Source organism: Stenella coeruleoalba (assembly GCF_951394435.1).
Source record: "Stenella coeruleoalba genome assembly, chromosome: 15".
Lineage (NCBI taxonomy): Eukaryota > Metazoa > Chordata > Mammalia > Artiodactyla > Delphinidae > Stenella > Stenella coeruleoalba.
This window is the reverse complement of record NC_137161.1, coordinates 6432709-6451402: the sequence shown is the minus strand read 5'-3', so window position 1 is coordinate 6451402 and position 18694 is coordinate 6432709. Positions and strand designations below refer to the sequence as shown.

General features: G+C 50.6%; 1 protein-coding gene across 1 annotated transcript; it reads left to right on the top strand.

Annotated features, from left to right (window-relative positions):
* The first annotated feature begins 6581 nt into the window (after positions 1-6581).
* Positions 6582-18478, top strand: FAM210B (family with sequence similarity 210 member B). The gene is made up of 3 exons (XM_079944447.1): positions 6582-7302; positions 15758-15933; positions 16131-18478. Exons 1-3 carry the CDS (start codon positions 6823-6825, stop codon positions 16345-16347), a joined length of 873 nt encoding a protein of 290 aa, XP_079800573.1. The 5' UTR covers positions 6582-6822; the 3' UTR covers positions 16348-18478.
* Positions 18479-18694: the final 216 nt, after the last annotated feature.

The window sequence follows — 18694 nt, the reverse complement described above, 5'->3', positions numbered from 1 at the left end:
CAACACAATTCATGATGCTGTCCTCCCCCGGCTATCTGTTCTCTGCCCATCAGGCCCATCCAACTCGAAGCTCCCTAAGAGCAGGGACCATTTCCAAGCCACCCACCTGCATAACCTGGCAGAGTAGAGGGCAGATCGAAGATGTTCAAAAAGTATTTGAGGGAGGGAGGGAGGAAGGGAGGGAGAAAGGGAAGGAATGAGAAGACAGACATGGGAGAACAATCAGTAATTATTAACGTAATTTGTGATGATAATAGCCAACACCAGGATGGGCCTGCTCTGAGCCTGGCGCTATTCCACGCACTTCACATGTGTTAATGCATTTAATCATCACTGCAAGTCCCCATGTTACATGTGCAGAGGCTGAGGCTCAAGTGAAGTAACTTGACCAGTGTCCACAGAAAGCAAGCGGTATGGCTCGAGCTTGAACCTGGGCTTCGCTCCAGAGTTCATGCTCTCAGCCTCCAGGAAGGAGGCCCTAGATGTCCATCGCATAGGGGAAAGGACACCCCCTCCGCAGGGAATACAAGGCAGCCGCTTAAAGAAGGATTTCCGTATTTACTGACATGGACAGGTGTCCTTGATGGGACACTGGGTGGAAAAAAAAGCAAATGAAGGACACATGTTATAATCCCATTTTTTTGGAAAACATCAGAGAAAACAACAGCCAGATGTGATTGTTCACACACAGAAACGTGGCTGGAAGGACACACAAACCTGGCTGATGCTGGCTACTGCTGGGAGGGCTTCCCGGGTCTCTCGCTCCAGGCTCTAGGCACATGGAACTCTCCCTCGAGACCTAGCAGGCTGCCCTATCCACAGTCCCAGAGCCCCAACTCCCCAGCCCCTTACTCGGCTTCCGCGCTGCATTTGCTGCTGCCTGACACCAGAGGGCACACTTATTTGTTTGATGCCCGTCTCTGTAAGGGTAAGAATAAATTGAAAAAGAAAAAAGTTGATTTTCCCTGGTGCAAAAAAAGAGGAGAACCTTTGCATTGCCACTCTCCTTTTCTTAGATCATGTGATTCTTTCTCTGCCCCTTTGAGATGTATGTAAATCTTTTTAAAGGCGAAATAAGCCGCTTGCAGGTTTTTAAAACCCAGGAATGTGTTAAGAGTCTGAGAGCTGTCTCCTTGAAATGTAAACATCAAGGAAGATAGCAGCCTATCTCCTAGGCCAGATGAGGGTTTAACTTCGGTGACTAGCTCTGTGCTATAATTACATGTTTGTCACAGAGGCACAGGAAGTGTATTATTCCTTTGGATAAAGACAATTAGCAAGTACAAACGAGGGTGAACTATGTGTGACAAACGGTGCTGTCAAGTCCTCTTACCTGAGAACTAGTTATTTTTTGTCTTTGGATGAAGCATCTGCTCAGCTGCATATAACAAGGCGCTTTCTTCCTGTCTTTGAGATCTCGTTAGTGAATTGCCCGTGATCTGCATCACGTTCTAGCTTAATGTTTACTCAATAATAAAATTCTTTTCTTTCTCTTCTCCTTTTGTGGAAAGGTTTTCTGTCAGCAGATTTTGTTTTGAATTCTCCCCACCACCCCTCCCCGCTGGCTTGTCTTCCCCAGTAGAACATAAGCTCTGGGATACCTTGTCTTCGTAGTTCACGGCTGTGTGCCCGGCACTGAGGAGGTGCTTAAAACCTGTTTATTGAATGAATAAAAGAAGTTGCTGGCTGTGTCCTTTGAGTTTTCATTGTTTACAATGATCAAATGTTACCTATGACAATAATTTTGCTAAAAAACAATTAAACTTTTAAAGACTCCACAGTTGTGCATACAAAAGGCAGCCACTGGTTTGCTTAACAGATATTGATTTTATTTCCTGTTAATCCCCATGCTTCTCAGGCATGAGTCAGTCGTCTTTAAAGCATTATTACCAAGTACTTAAGACACTCTTATTAGCAACATATTGAGACATCGAACGAACGAGAAAATCTTCGAACATCATAGTTCCAGCTAATCCAGATTCTTCCCGAGTACCAAGAAGTGATCGTTTCTATCTCCAAGGCAGTCGAGAGGAGATTCTTGGAAAACCGTATCAGCACGCTCCTCCTCAACAAGCTACCGCTTTTCTTGGTGGTGGTTTTACGAGTAGCATCTCTCTCCCTGAGTGGCCTCACTGGACCGCACAGCTCGGGTTCTACGCCCTGTGCCCCCCACCCCGAAGCTTTTATTGGTGTCCAGTCCACACCATTCATACTCTTCTCGGAACAAATGAATGAAAAGGAACAATAATAATAATGGCCACTGTGCTCACCACGATCAGCTTTCGGGAAGGCACTGTATGTGCTGGTCCCTGTGCCGAGCATACACGTGCATGAAATTTCTCTTATTCTTCACAGCAATATTGTGATATGGTGCTATTATTATTCCCATCTTACAGATGAGAAAACTGAGGTCCCAAGATGTTGAGTGACTTGACCCGGCACACGGTCAGTGCACCATAATGGGGGGACACACCCCCAGGCAATCTGACCCCAAAGCCCCAGCTCTTGGCCCCAAGCCATAAAACACCATTTGTTTCAAAGTGTTGGACTAATCTTCTACCTTATTTGTGGAAACAAGAGAAAACCCAGCCAGGCAGTAACCCGAGGCAGGAGGAACCCGAATTCCTCTTAATAACTCACATTTTCTGAGCTCCTGCCATCAGCCAGGCACTAGGCACAGCACTCAAAAGGTGTCATCCCGGGCTTCCCTGGTGGCGCAGTGGTTGAGAGTCCGCCTGCCGATGCAGGGGACGCAGGTTCGTGCCCCGGTCCAGGAGGATCCCACATGCCGCGGAGCGGCTGGGCCCGTGAGCCATGGCCGCTGAGCCTGCGCGTCTGGAGCCTGTGCTCCGCAACGGGAGAGGCCACAACAGTGAGAGGCCCGCGTACCGCAAAAAAAAAAAAAAAAGGTGTCATCCCACTTAAGCCTCACACCAAACTAAGGGAGATTCATTCACTGTCCACATCCCAGAGGTGAAGCCTGAGAAACACAGAGAGGTGTCGTGACTTGCCAAGGTGCCACAGTCAGTCAGTGGCTGAGGTGGAATCATATCCAGGTCTCTCCGCCTCCACGGCCCATGTTCTTACTGACGATTTTTCCCCCAAATGAGGAAGAAAAGCAGAGATGATGATCCAATGTCAGCCCAAGTTCAGACAAGGACAGAGCTCCCACAGGGTGGGCCACAAGGAAAAAGAGGTCGCTCGGAAGTGGGTGGTGGCAGCTACCACCGGTGACATTCTCCATGCCCCCCTTGGTGCCTAGCAGAGCCCCGAGCATGACGCGGATGCTGAATTAAATAGTGACTGAACAACTGAGAGCGAATGCACCTCTTCCTACAGAGACCTACAGTGCATGCCTCCATGGTTCCCAGTTCAGACATGGTCTGTGGGGCGTGGAAGCCCGTTTTCTCCTCAGCCCTCCTCCTCCCTTCGTTGTGCCCCACAGGCCAACTGTGTCATGATGGAGGGAAGGGGGGTGGGGAGTGAAGCCTTTGTGGGGACTGATACCATGCCCGTCGTGCACACATGGGATTGCTCTTCATTTTTTCAGGAAGTCACAGACACATGTGTCGTTATTCCCATAACACAGGAAAAGAAAGCTGAGGTTAAAGCAGGTTACATACTTTCCTTGGGGCCGCAAGGCTAGTGTCACGAGCTCCCAAACTCCACCCTGACCCATTTGCCTCCGAAGACCCTGCCTCACAGAGGGAGAAGAATCAGTAGGTGCCACACGATGGAAGAAAATGTGCACACGTGGTCGGCACCCAGTAAGTGCGTGTTGATAAGTGAATGGGTGAGACTCTTTCAAGGAGAGGGTTACTAACAGGATCTACTGCTACAAGATGTCACTAACGATAGTTCAAGTTATAATAGAGAAAAAACTGGAAATCACGTATATATTTATTATAACCTATATTAGTCAGCTCGGGCTCCCATAACAAAATACCACAAACCGGGTGGCTTAAACAACAGAAATTTATTTTCTCACAGTTCTGGAGGCTGGAAGTCCAAGATCAGGGTGCCAACGAGGTCCAGTTCTTGTGAGCATCCTCTTCCTGGCTTGCTGATTGCTTCTTGCTGTGTCCTCACGTGGCAGAGAGAAAGAGTTCTGGTGTCTCTTCCACTTCCGATAAGGGCACTAATCCCATCGTGAGGAACCCACCCTTATGACCTAATCTAACCGTATTTACCTCCCAATGGGCCCATCTCCAAACACTATCATACGGAGAATTAGTGCTTTAACATGTGAATTTGGGGGGAAACACAAACATTCAGTCCATAACACCCATTACCAGGACACTGGATTAAATAAATCATGGAGCACCTATACTATAGAATGCTCTGCAGCTTTTAAATAATAATATTGCACAATTATGGTTTCAACAGGAAAGACATTAGTGACAGATGCAGTGAAAAAGTCACATTATGATGCATATATACAACATCACCCCATTTCTACCAATACTAGGGGTGTGGGGTACTTTGGCAAGATCTGGATCTCACACCCATACCCTGACCAGAGGGCCACCAACCACTGAGATTGGACAGCTTCATACAAACTACAATAGGGAGGGAGGGGCATCTCCAATAGAAAGAGGGAGCTGGGCAGACAAAATAGACAGAAACGCCAGCCACACTGCCATGTCTTGAGTCCTTACTGTGTCATGCCCTGTTCTACAGGCACTGAACTATATTATCTCCTTTAACTTTCAAAGTAACCCTTTGAGATGGGTATTATTACTCTCACTTCTTGCAAGTGAGGAAACAAGGGACTTAGATCGTTGGAGTCACTTAACAAAGATTCTAAACAGGGCCTGCACCACACCAAAGCTGTGATGTTCACCAACAAATCATGAAACCACAAAGCCTTACTTTTACTGCATCGCCCACTGCTGGCACATAGCAGGTGTTCAGAATAATGAATGCTGATTGGAAATGAACAGAGAGGAGGCAAGAAGTGATGTATGGGCACGGGTAGTTGGATTTGCTTTGGGAAAAGGGACAGAAGCAGGAGGTGGGGAATGGTGGAGGGAAACAGGGACGTGGGCTGGAGCCATCAGTTAAAACTCAGGCTTCCCCTGAGAAGTAAGAGGCCAGGGTATGTGCCAGGACAGAAGTCATCAGGGCAGGAAGGAGGACTCCAGGTGAGCAGAAACAGTTTAGAGCAGACACTGCAGAATCTGACAGAGAAAGAGAACTGGAAGAGAACTGTTCTCATCCTCAGGAAGACTCAGGTACAACCAGAGAATATGTAATGGGAGAAAACGTGGCAATGTGTCCCAAACACTGTTCACTTTCTATTTTATCACAGTTTATCTGCCTGTGCTCCAGAATCTACCTTCCCACATTCTTATAGAAAGGAGCCACAGTGAGTAACCCCGAGGCCCTGGACCCCTGAGCAGATTAACCATGGTTCCCTTGGGAACTGGGAAGAAGTAGTTCCTCCTCCACCAAAAGGGAAAACTCCTTTTCCTTCCTCCAGCACCCCGGCCCCCTTTAGGTTTCAGCCCCCTCACACACACACACACACACACACACACACACACACACACACTGATGTGTACCCCTTCCCATGGTACACGTGCACTTCCTGTGTGACACTCACCGCTGTGCACGGGCACACAGCCCTGTCGCACTGCCTGGAGTTACCACCCCCGTCCCCCGGCAGCCACCCCCTCTACCTCCCTGCCAGCAGAACCCCGACTGTGTTCAGGAAGACGATGTGCCTACTCTGACCTAAGCCAGGCCTATTTCTTTTGCTGGATCCTCAAATTCCAGACTCCCTTGCAGCTAAGAGTGTCCTGTGACTCAGCTGTAGCCAGTGAGACAGAAGGGGCTTCTCAAGGTGGGGGTAGGGTCCTGAGGTATTGAATTTGGGCACATCGATCCCCATCTCTTTCCAGTGTAGAACGGCTGAACGGCCGGCAGAACAGCTATAATTTCCCTTTGCACCTAGGTTTCTGGATACGAACTCATTTCTGCCAGTTGAATGCACTGGCAGAATATTTCGAAGGCAGAAAGGAGGCGGAGGCATCCTCCTGCGGTTTGGGCTGTTTGCTGCTGGTAAACAAGTGTGTGGAGACGTGGGGTTTTCTGCAGCAGAATTCAGGTGTGCAGTCGCCAGCCCACGGGTGTGGACCGTTAGTTGTGGCCGAGGCAGCCGCCTGACCCTGCTTTCCAGCGTCCAGTGATCTGTTCTGTAGAAGCTGGAAAGCAGCTGCAGTGGCAGTTTCCTGATCCTGGGGTCACGGCTCTGGCAGTGTGCTCTAGAATTCATTCATTCCACTGGCCGACCCCTGACACCCACCTAACGGCTTGTGGCTTGTGTCCCCCCTCTTGCCGGCCTGTGTTGCTCTGTCCAGAGAGCCTTTCCTGGGGGGCCAGCCTAATGTCCACTCCCCCAGCTTTTCCAATGGTTTTCCAAGCAACCGTTCCCTGTGGTAAAAAAAAAAAAATTTTTTTCTGCTTAAAATAGCAAAGATCTAGAAACATAACATTCTGGATCCTCTAGTTTGAACCAAAAAAAGCTACCGGGGGCTCAGGCATGACAAAAGGATGAGAATAAGAGGCCTCAGGGAAGGTTTCATTTCTGTGAGCCTCAGTTTCTTCTTCTGCAGAATGGAGACCAAAGATTATTATTTTTATTACAGTTAATAGTTGACTACCGTGGTAGACTGCATTTCCCAAACATGGTCACGACAACATTTCCCATTCCACAAGCCCTTCCACACGTGACCTTGTCACTCCCGTCAAGTCGGAGGAATCTGACTCCCTCACTCCTGAATCAGGGCTGGGCTGGCCTCTGACTCGCTTGTAAGCAACATGATGAGTCAGGATCCGCCGACTAGAACTCGCAGGCTGTCGGAAGGGGTGCACGTCTCCAGCCCCGCCCATTTCTCGCGGGGCTTCAGCTCCGGCCCGCCCCGGCCGCGCTGGGCTACAGCCCCGCCCTCGCCGCTCAGGCGGCGGAGGGGCGGGGGTCGGTGGGCGGGGCCAAGGACGGCGCGCGGCCCCGGCCCCACCCCGCCGCTCCGGGCTCGGGCTCCCGCGGGCCCCGCCCACCGCGCTGCTCCCTCTGCTGTCCGCTGTGCGGGCAGCGGCGCAGGGCTGAGTACTATGGCCGGGCTGCTGGCGCTGCTGTGCCCCACGGGCAGGGTGGGCGCCCGGGTCCGGTCTCGCGCCGCCTGGCTCCTGGGCGCTGCCGCCCCCCGCGCCCCACCGCCCTTGTTTCTGCCGCTGCTCGGGACCGGGCTGGACGCCCCGCTGCTGCACGCGGCCCGCGGGAACTGCCACGGCCGCCAGGTAAGCCTCCCCGCCCCCACCCCGAACCCCGCGCGCCCCGATCGTCGGCCCATCTCCGCCGAAGGAGAGCCTGACTCGCGCAGCTGCCCGAGACCGAGCACCGCCAGAGTCCCCAGGCCTCAGATCTCTACAAGTCAAAAAAGCGAGTTCCCAGTTTACAGCAGGGGAAACTGAGGCTCAGGGAGGTGTGACTGCCCAAGGTCACAACCTCCAGGTGATCCCAGGATCCCAAAGCGTCAGGCTGTACTGTGGTGGTGGACGGGAGGATTGGAGATGGGGCCTGGGCTTGGTATCGACGTTCTCACTGGGCGGTAGAGTTGTTCCCTTTGAAGTCGCGCCGGGGCTTCCTCCCTGGGCCGAGGAGAAAGGCTTGGTGGGTGCTGCGGTCTCTAACACCCCCCCCCCCAACACTTGCTGCCACTCCCTTTTTATCTAACCTAGAGGGCAGGCCTCCCTGTCAGACTGCAGGCAGGACGCGCGCAAGAAACCCAGTGTTACTTCATTGCATCAATATTTCACTTCGGTTGCTTCTGTGTTTGCTAACTGAAAACTGGTTTCCATTCAGAATGGTAATGCAGACTATCCCTTTTTGAAAGTTTTGAAGTGGGTCTCCTTAAAGAAAAAAGGTGGTAAGCAGTGAAGTCTGGAGATCCAGAGCTAACAAGTTGGGACAAGCAGTGCCTGGAGGTTTGCACCTTTGGTCCCTTTGCCTGCCTGCATCCACTCACCAGCGGTGCAGACCTACCCCAAGTGCTGAAGGCCTCTGAGCCTGTTTGCTGACCTTGCAGGCGTTTAAAATAGCACCTTCCCAACAATAGTTTGGGGAACAGTTCCATGAGCTGATGTGGGCCTCAACATGGTGCCACCGGGAGCCAGTGCTTCCTGAATGTTGCATACCATGCCTCTGCCACAGGTGGAGAAACTTCCTTCCCTGCCTTCTGCTCCCCCATCGGACAGGTGGTAGATCTTGTCTCTGCCTCCTGAGCCCAGTTAGGGGATCCTCATGCGTCTGGCACCCTCCGCGCACACCCAGCTGTCTCCTGGTGATTCTCTGTGGATCAGCCCAGCTGTCCCTTCCTCCCGGAAGCCTTCCCTGACCACCAGTGATACCTTGGGTGCCTCCACTGGCCCCCTCCTCAGCCCCATGGGTGTGCATCTTCTATGCACTCATCATATGGAATGTCCTCCTGACTTGCTGGTCTGTCTTGTGAGCCTGGCACTGGCAGGTGTGTGTGTGTGTGTGTGTGTGTGTGTTTGTGTGTATACTGCTCCCCCACCCCATATTTATTAAAGTAAGAAGGCTGTATTAGAAGGGTCAGGAAGGTTTGAGGAATGAGCCAAAAATTGCTCACAAGTTCAGATTGTTTAGAGTGACACCTGTTTTCATTCATGCAATAAGTAATATTAATAATAAACACTATATTTTGTTTACTTTGTACCAGGCACTGTTCTGAGTAGTTTGAAAATATTAATTCATGTAATCCTCACAACAACCCTGTGACGTAAGCAATACTGTCATTCCCCCCCCCCCCCACTTAAGCCCAGAGAGGTTGAGTAACTTTCTGAGAATCACGCAGAGGTTACCTGTCAGAACTGGGATCCAAACCAGTCTCGTTCCAAGGCTTCTGCCCTCAACAGCTGTGCTGTGTTCCTCACTTATTCGTGAGTGTCTGCACTGTGCTAGGCACTGCTCTAAGGCGGGGGGGGGGGGGGGGGGGGGGGGCGGATAGAGCAATGAACAAAACAGACATAACCCACCCTCAGGGAGCCTGACATCTAGTGGGAGGGGAGGGACAATAAAAGAAAAGGAAAATATCAGGCTTGTTGATGTGAGAGGTGCTACTGAGAAATGCCAAGGGGGGAGGGAGGGTGCAGATGGGCAGGGCTGCAGGGAGGGATGCTGCCAGTTAATAAATAAGGTCATCAGGGAAAGGCTCCCTGAAAAGGCAGCGGGTGAGGGAGAACTGGGAGGTAGGACACTGGGGCTCAGAGAGCCATCTGCAGGTATATGAAAGCACTTATCTAAGAACAGACACGGGTGAGGTAGATGTTGTCTGCATCCAGGGCAGCGACTAAGGATACATCACAGGTTCTTAAGGTGATATTTCACGAAGAAATGAATGTCTGAAAAGTTTCCATTCCTTGCAGGTCATCACCTCATAAATTCCTTTATTTCAGTCTCTTTATTCTCCTCCAGGGTTAGGAAGAAAAATGCATGACCCACAATGATTAAAGAGATTTCCAGGATAAAAGGAAGAAAATTGTCCATATAAGCTTCTAATTCTAGAAAGTTAAAAACTAACTGCAGGGCTTCCCTGGTGGCGCAGTGGTTGGGGGTCCGCCTGCCGATGCAGGGGGCACGGGTTCGTGCCCCGGTCCGGGAGGATCCCACGTGCCGCGGAGCGGCTGGGCCCGTGGGCCGTGGCCGCTGGGCCTGCGCGTCCGGAGCCTGTGCTCTGCAGCGGGAGAGGCCATGGCAGTGAGAGGCCCGCATACCACCAAAAAAAAAAAAAAAACTAACTGCAGCACCGGCTAACAGGAAATTGTCTTTTGTGTCTGAATATTTTGTCCCTCCCATTGTCTTGCAGTAGATACTGGTTATTCTGTAGCTGGAAGTCTGGCTGCCTTTTTTTTTAAGGAATAACTTTTCTTTTAATATTTATTTATTAATTTATTTATTTTTGGCTGTGTTGGGTCTTCGTTTCTGTGCGAGGGCTTTCTCTAGTTGCGGCGAGCGGGGGCCACTCCTCATCACAGTGCGCGGGCCTCTCACTATCGCGGCCTCTCTCTCTTGTTGCGGAGCACAGGCTCGAGAAGCACAGGCTCAGTAGTTGTGGCTCACGGGCCCAGTTGCTCCGCGGCATGCAGGATGCGGGATCTCCCCAGACCAGGGCTCGAACCCATGTCCCCTGCATTGGCAGGCAGATTCTCAACCACTGCGCCACCAGGGAAGCCCTGGCTGCCTTTTTTTCTTTTCTGGCCAAAAGGCCTTTTGCCAAAATAGAGGTCGTACAGAAAAGGGCTCTCGAGAGAGAGACAGTTCCACCCGGTCCTGGCAAGTAGACAGAGGGGACATAATGAAGTCTGGTTGGGCCAGATGTCCAGGGTGGAAAGTGAAAGGGGCTTTCACCCGTCATCAGCCTCAGGACGTTGTTTGGCTCTTGGAACCGGGGTTTGTCCACTGCTCCTCCTATCAGGGCCTGGCAGATCTCCCATCCGGGGCACTTCATCCGCAGCCAAAAGGCGGGTGGGGAGCTGTTTATCAGGAGCCTGAGCTCCCAGCGGCCATTCTGGCTGCTAGGCGTCAGAGGACAGGGCGGGCGCGGTGCAGGCCCGACCGAAGGGTACTGGTGACAGTTTTCCTTCTCCCCTCCAGAGCCTTGACGTTCTGGAACAGGCTCTTCCTTGAGGAATGTTCAGCTCTTGGGGGACATGAAGGGGAGCCTGCAGCACAGAACTCAGTCTGGGCGCCGCCAGCCAGCTCATAGCTTTGCCCCAAACCTTGGTCTCCCATCTGTCAAAGTGGGAGCGACAGAGGTGCCCACGTCGTGGGGTTGTGAGGGTTTTTATGGGATGGCGCCTTTAAAGTGCTAAGCCCGGTACCTGGCTCAATAGAAGGGGCCTCTCTTGAGGACACTGGTGGTTTTCCTAAAACCTTTCAAAAAACGTTATGCTTTCCTGCCTATCAGAACCAGCCTCTGGGACCCCATAAATGGATACTGGATTTTAGTAGGCAGTCCCCTTTTTTTAAGTGTTTGTTTTCTTAAGTCTGAAAAAAGCCCGCAGAAGTCAAAGCTAAAGGCAGAGAGGAAATACAGTTCGTCTCCCGCCTTAGGACCTTAACACTTAATTCCCAGGGACTGAGCAGCCTTTAATGAAACAGATTTAATTTTAATTGAAGCTTTAATTTAAAGCTTCCAGGTGTTTTGGGGTTTTGTTTGGTTGGTTTTTTTTTTTTTTCAGTCCCAACTGCAGTTTGGGAACAAAAGAGATGCTCTTTCAGTTGGGAGGTAATGAAAAGGCTCTTTCAACTAATAAATCTGAGTTCTGTGCCAACTCTTTTGGGAGCAGGGGCAAATGAGCAGCTGCTGTGTATGATTAAAAATCAAGGATGATTCTGGGAAAGGTTTTTGGTTTTTTCTTTTTTTTTTGGCTACGCTGCGCGGCTTGTGAGATCTTAGTTCCCTGACCAGGGATTGAACTCGTGCCCTCGGCAGTGAAAGCGCAGGGTCCTAACTACTAGACCACCAGGGAGTTCCCAATTCTGGGCAAGTTTTAATCCAAGACTGAATTCCACCCCCTCCTCGCCGTGCGTGGAATGTGGCCCTTCACTGAGCCTTACTTAGTTCTTTTGGGGACACTAGGAGAGTCTGCTTTTGTGCCTTCTTATCTTCTACGTACGTGCAGCAGCCACGGTTTATCTTCCATTCTGGCAGCTGGTCCAGAGCCAAGCCCTCCTGTCCAGCATGAAACCAAGCTGAGAGGCTGCCCCAGGGGTTACCAGACACAACAGGGCTCCAGACACTGCAGACATTCTTTGTAGGGCAAAATGTACTGTGGCTCCCAGCTTGCCCTGAAGAGTAAATTTTAGAATCTGTACTTTGTATTTCAGTTGAATCAAATTCTGCTTCATAAAAAGGAATGAAGTTTGATACCTGCTACAACGTGGATGAACCTTGAAAACACGATAAGTGAAAAAAGCTGCCGCAGTCTGTTCGGGCTGCTATAACACCACAGGCTGGGCGGCTTAAACGGCAGACATTCATTTCTCACAGTCCTGGAGTCAAGAAGTCCAAGGTCAAGACACGGGCAGATTCAGTGTCTGGTGAGGGCCTGCTTCCGAGTTCATAGCCAGCTGTCTTCTGTCTTCTTGCCTCGTCCTCACATGGTAGAAGGTTCAAGGGAGCGCTCTGGGGTCTCTTTTACAAGGGCCCTGATCCCATTCATGAGGGCTCCACCCTCATGACCTAGTCACCTCCCACCTCCAAATACCATCCTGGTGGGGATTCGGTTTCAACATACGAATTTGGGGCGGGGGAGGGCTTCCACCAACATTCAGTCTGTAGCAGGAGCCAGTCACAAAAGGCCCCATGCTGTATGGCCCCGTTTACATGAAACGTCCAGAAAGGGCAAATCCATAGACAGAAAGGAGTTTCGTGTTTGCCTTTCCCCATCAGGATGGGGGAGAGAGGAATGGGGAGTGACTGCTAATTGGGTGACAAAAACGTTCCAAAATTAGATCCTTGTGATGGTTGCACAACTGCAAACACACATAAACCATCTGACTGTACGTTTTGAACCTTAAGATGGACTTTATGGCCTGTAATCTATATACCAGCAAAACTGTTACCGAAGTGGATGGGCCTCCCTGGGGAGGAGGAAGAAACGCACGTGGGGCGTTAGGTGGTGACGGCCCGATGGAGGGAACTGCACAGGAGCAGCTGTGTGAGGGTCTCGGTTTTAAAGAGGGTGCTCCAGGAGGGCCTCCCTGAGGTGATGTCGGAATAAAGACCTGGAGGCGGGGCTATGAGGACGTCTGGGGAAAAGCATTCAGGCAGAGGGAGCCGCAGATGCCAAGGCCAGGAGCGGGCCTGGCCTGGGCTGCTTAAAGCAGCAAGAAGGCCACGTGGCCCGAATGGGGAGCAGGAAGGAGAATGGGGGTGGGGGGCGGCGGGCCTGGAGGGCTGAGGGGCTGGTGCTTCCAGGAGGCCTCTGACGGGGGTGGTGCTGTAATCCCACCTCGGTTTTTACAGGCTCCCTCTGGCCACTGTGTTGAGTGGTCAAGGGTGGGATTGGGGGACCAGCTGGGAGGGAGGCCACCACAGTAACCCAGGGGAGAGATGAGGCGCCTGGGCCAGGTGGTCCTGAAGCAGCGTTCCCTAAACCCACCTAGGCTGGCACCGCTCAGCGCCCCTCCGGTCAGTAGCCCTGTCTGCTGCTCTGTAGGGTCAGCCCCTCATGGGAGACCTGCAAGGTCAGGCCCCGGGCCCCTGGGTGGCCCCTGGTCTCTCATGTTCCTGCCTACAGCCCGGGCAAGAGTAGCTCGGGAGGTCTGGTCTGAGTGCCGTCAAAGAAAGAAAACAGCCCAGGAGGCCGACTGCAGTGGGCCCGGTGGAGGGCGGGGCAGTGGATTCTGATGGGCAGACACCGTGGAGGGCGGGGCAGTGGATTCTGATGGGCAGACACCATCACGTCCTGAGGATGGAAGGGCAGGGGTGGGCCACCAGGGCTGCTGGCTTAGGGGACAGCATGGATGAGCACGAGGGATGGAGGACACAGTGCGGGCCTGGCGTGCGATGGGGGGACGAGGCTTGGGTGGGCAAGCCTCCAGAAGTATCTGAGGAGGAAGGGGACCTGCTGCACTTAAAACCCTTTATCAGGGAGTTCCCTGGCAGTCCAGTGGTTAGGACTCCGCGCTTTCAGTGCCGAGGGCGCGGGTTTAATCCCTGGGCGGGAAACTAAGATCCCAAGGCACAGCTGTGTGGCGTGGCCAAAAAAGTAAAAACTCCTGATCACATCCTAGTACCTGTGCATGCAATCCAGCTCGACCCCTAATACACCGGGCAGAGATGGTCCCTTCACTCTCCCAGTGCTAGGAGCCAGGCAAGACGACCAGGTTCCCTGCTCCCTGGAACCACACATTCCGGGCCTCTGGCCAACAGCAAACAAGCGAAGAACGGAATGCTTACGTACATGTATTTGTTATATTTGTTACATTATAAGCAGGACAACTCCTGAAGATGGAAATCTCAGAGAGGGAAGTAGAGATGTGATAGCATGGCTGCCACTGAGGGCAGGCAGCTGAGGTGGTCAAGGAGGGCCTCTTGGAGGAGGTGACGTTTGTGTTTCCAGCTTAAGAAGTGGCTCACTCCAGTCTGTTGCAAGGCAGGTACATCTGAGAAGCGAAGGCCACGTGGAGAGTCTGCTGAGGGCGGGCAGGAGCAGGGCAAGGGGAGGCGAGAGTGCTGAGCAGGTGTTTACCTGGCAACGCTGGCTGATCACTTAGAAGCACCAGGGGAACTGATATCTAATCGCAGTGCCCAGGCCTCACCCCACATCTATGAAATCAGAGGCTGGGCACCTGGGCACAGACAGATGGATCAGCAGCATCCGGGTCCCCTGGGAGCTCTTGAGAAAGGCAGCGTCTGCAGGGAGGCCCCAGACGTGCTTGGTCAAAGCTCCCACCTGCCCGCCAGCAGGGGCTCTGAAGCAGGGCAGGGCCGGGAGGAGGACCTGTGCCTTGTTGTGGTTGGAGGCTGCTGCCCTGGGCACCTGTGTCATTTCACTTTTGTCCCTGGGATGCCACGCGGCATGTCATGTGTCCCCACCCCACCACCCCCACCGCAGCCTTTGAAGCATGGCTCCACTGCAGCATGTTCTAAAAATACAAGAAGGCAGCCGTCCCGCTGCAAAGTCAGTAGCCGGAGCTGACTGACCCAGATGCTGCCTGTGAGAAGAGCTCTGAGGTCTGTCGTTAGAGCTGAAGAAACCCTTTGATGTAAAAGGCACTCTCCATATTGAGGAGTTTTGTCTTTTTAATCCAAGGTTGTTTTTATTTCTCCCAAACATTCCAGGCCCTGTAGATGCTCAGTAATTGTTAACAAACACCCCACGCAATGAATACTTTCTGTACTAACCCGGCCGCTGCATTTATGGCCGGAGAACTAGCCCTCCCTTTCTCCGTTCAGATCTCAGGGGTAAATCTTGATTCCAGAAGTAGATGCGTCACGGCTTTTGCTCCGTTTTATTTCGTACCCACTGTCTTGTAGAGTCTAGCATGGTTGTCACATCACCACAAACCTGGAGGCATTAAACGACACACATTTATTCTTTGACAGCCCTGGAGGTCAGAAGCCCAAACGGGGTCTCACAGGGCTAAAGTCAGTGTGTGGGCAGGGCTGGTTCCTTCCAGTGGCTCTACGGGAGAATCCATTTCCTGCCTTGTCCAGCTTCTGGAGGTGCTGCACTCCTTGGCTCGTGGCCTTTTCCTCTGTCTTCAGAGCCAGCAGCACAAATCTCTGCAAATCTGACTCTGCTGCTGTCCTCACGTCTGCTTCTCTGACCCTCCTGCCCCGCTGTGTCCACTCACAGGACCCTTATGATTAAGGTCCCACTGGTCCCACTCAGAAAATCCGGATGATTTGCCCATCGCAGATCCTTAACTTAATCCCACCTGCAAAATCCTTCTGCCACGTAAGGTAACATATTCACAGGTTCTGGGGACTAGGACCTAGACATCTTAGGGGCCATCGTTCTGCCCATCGTACCTGGTACCCAGCCCTTCACTGCACTCAGTGGCTTAGCGGGCATTAGCCTCAGCTGACAAAGAAAGATAGTAACTTATCTCTCACTGGACAGGAAAGAGCAGAACGCTGCCTGAATCTGAAGCTGCTGATGACCACTAACATCCTTGCTCCTGCCCTAAAGCGTCTCCCCTTCTTTGGCTTGTGCGCAGGACACCAGCAAAATCACTGTGACAACAGGCGGCAACATCAGCAGTACAGAGGAGAAAAAGCAAAGCAAGTCGCAGCAGCTGAAAAAGATCTTTCAAGAATATGGTGCCGTTGGCGTGTCACTGCACATTGGAATCTCATTAATCTCTTTGGGCATGTTTTACATGGTTGTTTCAAGGTAAGATTTTGACAGTAGTAGATATTTGTTTTTCGCTGCCATCCAAGTGTCTTTGGGAATAAGAACTTTTTTCCTAAGACTTTATATTCATCTAGCTACTTTCATCACATTTTTTAAAATACTGTAAATGTCATAGCCAAATTGATCGGTTAACTCTATCCCTTTTGTGTTTGTCTGTTTGCCTCTCTCCCCTCCAGTGGTGTGGACATGTCAGCCATCCTGCTTAAGCTCGGGTTTAAAGAGTCACTGGTACAGTCGAAAATGGCAGCAGGCACAAGTACTTTCGTGGTGGCCTATGCCATCCACAAGCTGTTTGCACCCGTGAGGATAAGCATTACCTTATTTTCCGTGCCCCTGATTGTCAGGTATTTTCGGAAAGTGGGAATTTTTAAACCTCCAGCTGCAAAGCCTTGATAAACTCTTCAACTGTGGGCCTGAAAACCTACTTCTTTGAAATGATACATTTTGGACTGGTTTTATGATGTAGGGTTTCTGGTGGGGGTGAGGCAGGGGCTAGCTGCTGTCTTCTCGTGAATAGCATTTACTTTTGCCAGCAAAAATTCAGGGTTTCAAATCACTGTAATTTTTTTGCTTTATAAGTTTTGGTGATGCTATTCATAATAGGGCTTGTCTGCATCATCTACAGTGTCAGCAAAGCATCGCCATTGAGTTATCATCTGAAACAAAACTGTCAGCCAGGAAATGTTCCTTCTGGAGGATCACTGGTGAGGGTCTGCGTGCAGAAAGAAGCCTTAGGGGTTAATCTTTGCTCAAGTTCTTAAAGGGCAGCGATTCATTAAGCTGGTTTTTAAAGTTCCCCTTCCTCTCATATTTGCTGTCAGGCGGCCTTCGTTTTAATATGCAGTAATGTGCGGAACAGCTGCCAGTGCTACAGTTAATGAAGCAGAATTTAAGACTTCACAATATGGAATCAGGATCTTAATTAGCATCAACACTTTGACGTTCATTACACTTGTTTGGGGGGAAAGAAAAACAAGTATTTCTGGTACGTTTCACTGATCCCAAGACACCTTCATATCTGGACATGATGGGGCCTGCCTCAGCTGATTTTTCCCAAACTTCATCAAAGTAGGTCAGAATCATTTGTCTCTGTTTCGGTAAAACACGGAAACTTCATCCAATAGTAATGGCATCAGTTGGCCCCGGACGCATGTGTCCTCAGGAATCTGGACACTGTACATATACGCAAAGCTGAGACAATCTTGGCCTGACTAACTCTGTCTCAGACTTCAGACATTCCAGAACTAGTGTCACAGTGTTTACATTGTGTTGCTACTTATATTTTTTAATTGAGTTAAAATTATGTATGCAAAAAAAAGATTTTGTATCACTCTCTAAAAAAGTAAAATTACTAGCAGTTGCTGTAAATGGGAGACAACCGCAAAATAATAATATAGGCCGGGCAGGGACCGAGCTAGTTTACCAGGTAAAGGGCGTGTGACTTTAGGCCCCTCGTTCTCTGTTTGGGACATTGGTTAAGAACAGAAATGCAAGCACACAGATCTCAGTTGAGACTTTCTCCTTGAGCCAGTCAGGAGCAAGCAACGGAGCAGGAATCTATTCCCGTGGGCTTCAGCATCACTGACGGGACACTGGCTGCACCCCAGGAACCCCAGTGTAACTGCCCTGCCACCATGGTTCAGGGGTTGCATTTATCTTTCTGGCTCCCAGATTTATTTTTTATTTTAGTTTTTTGGTTTGATTAACTACATTTGTGACAATCAGAAAACTCAAGGAACTATAAACTGATCATCCTGGTTTTACTGAGATCTGACTATTGACAGGTTTTCCTCGTTAGCCCATAGTAACCCATGTCAATCAGTTATTTCAGTTAACTTTTATGAGAATCTTTGTGAGCCAGATTCTCCACTTGCAAGATCTTTAAAGTGGATCTATTATCCCACCCCCACCCCCCCTTTTAAAGCCGTTAGCCCACTGCCAAAAGGTTTTAGCAATTTAAAGTTGGAATTAGACTGCCTTTCTGGGGTCTAATTCCCAGGACACGTCCACATCAGAGAGAGATGGCACCAGTGCTAGGTAATTCCTCATGAGGACAGGACCAGCACTTCTGTGTTGCTGTCTGTGTGTGAACAGTTGGCTCTGGGCTCCTAACCACCTGCCTCACCGGCCTCCCAACCATTCAACTCGTGAGTAATGCCTATGCAAAAAAGCCGATAGGGATTCCTACAGGTTTAAGGGCTTGAATGGGAGTGGACTGAAAGGGCAAGCAATAAAACAAATTATCATACCAAATAGCCATAGCGTTCTCTTGTAAGCCCCAACTCCACTCCACTCCAGTGGCCAGTTGTCAGAACAGAACAGAGTAACTAGAGAGGAGAGGCAATCAAAGGACCAGGGAGTTACAGCATTATGTGAATTCACCAGCAAGATGTACAGATCACTTGTATTTACATTGTTTTTATGGAACTAGGGGAATAAAACTGATGATCTATTTTAAACACGTAAGCCATTGTTCACCTCTAATTTTTTATCTGACCAAATGAGCAGCTTAAATTCCGTGAAACAAATAAACATCTTTGTAAAGTTTATGAAGAACTTTTTATTCTTAGAAAGCCATCACTGCTGCTGATCATGAAGCAGCAGTGCGTGTGACTAGTTTATTAATGCTGTGCTGCTACAGTGAGCTCTTTTCTGTGCTTCTGTGGGATTGTTTGGGGAAATGACAGCTTAGCTAGTGTCACTGGTGGGGTTAGTCATGTGTTGACTGCATCCGGGGTGG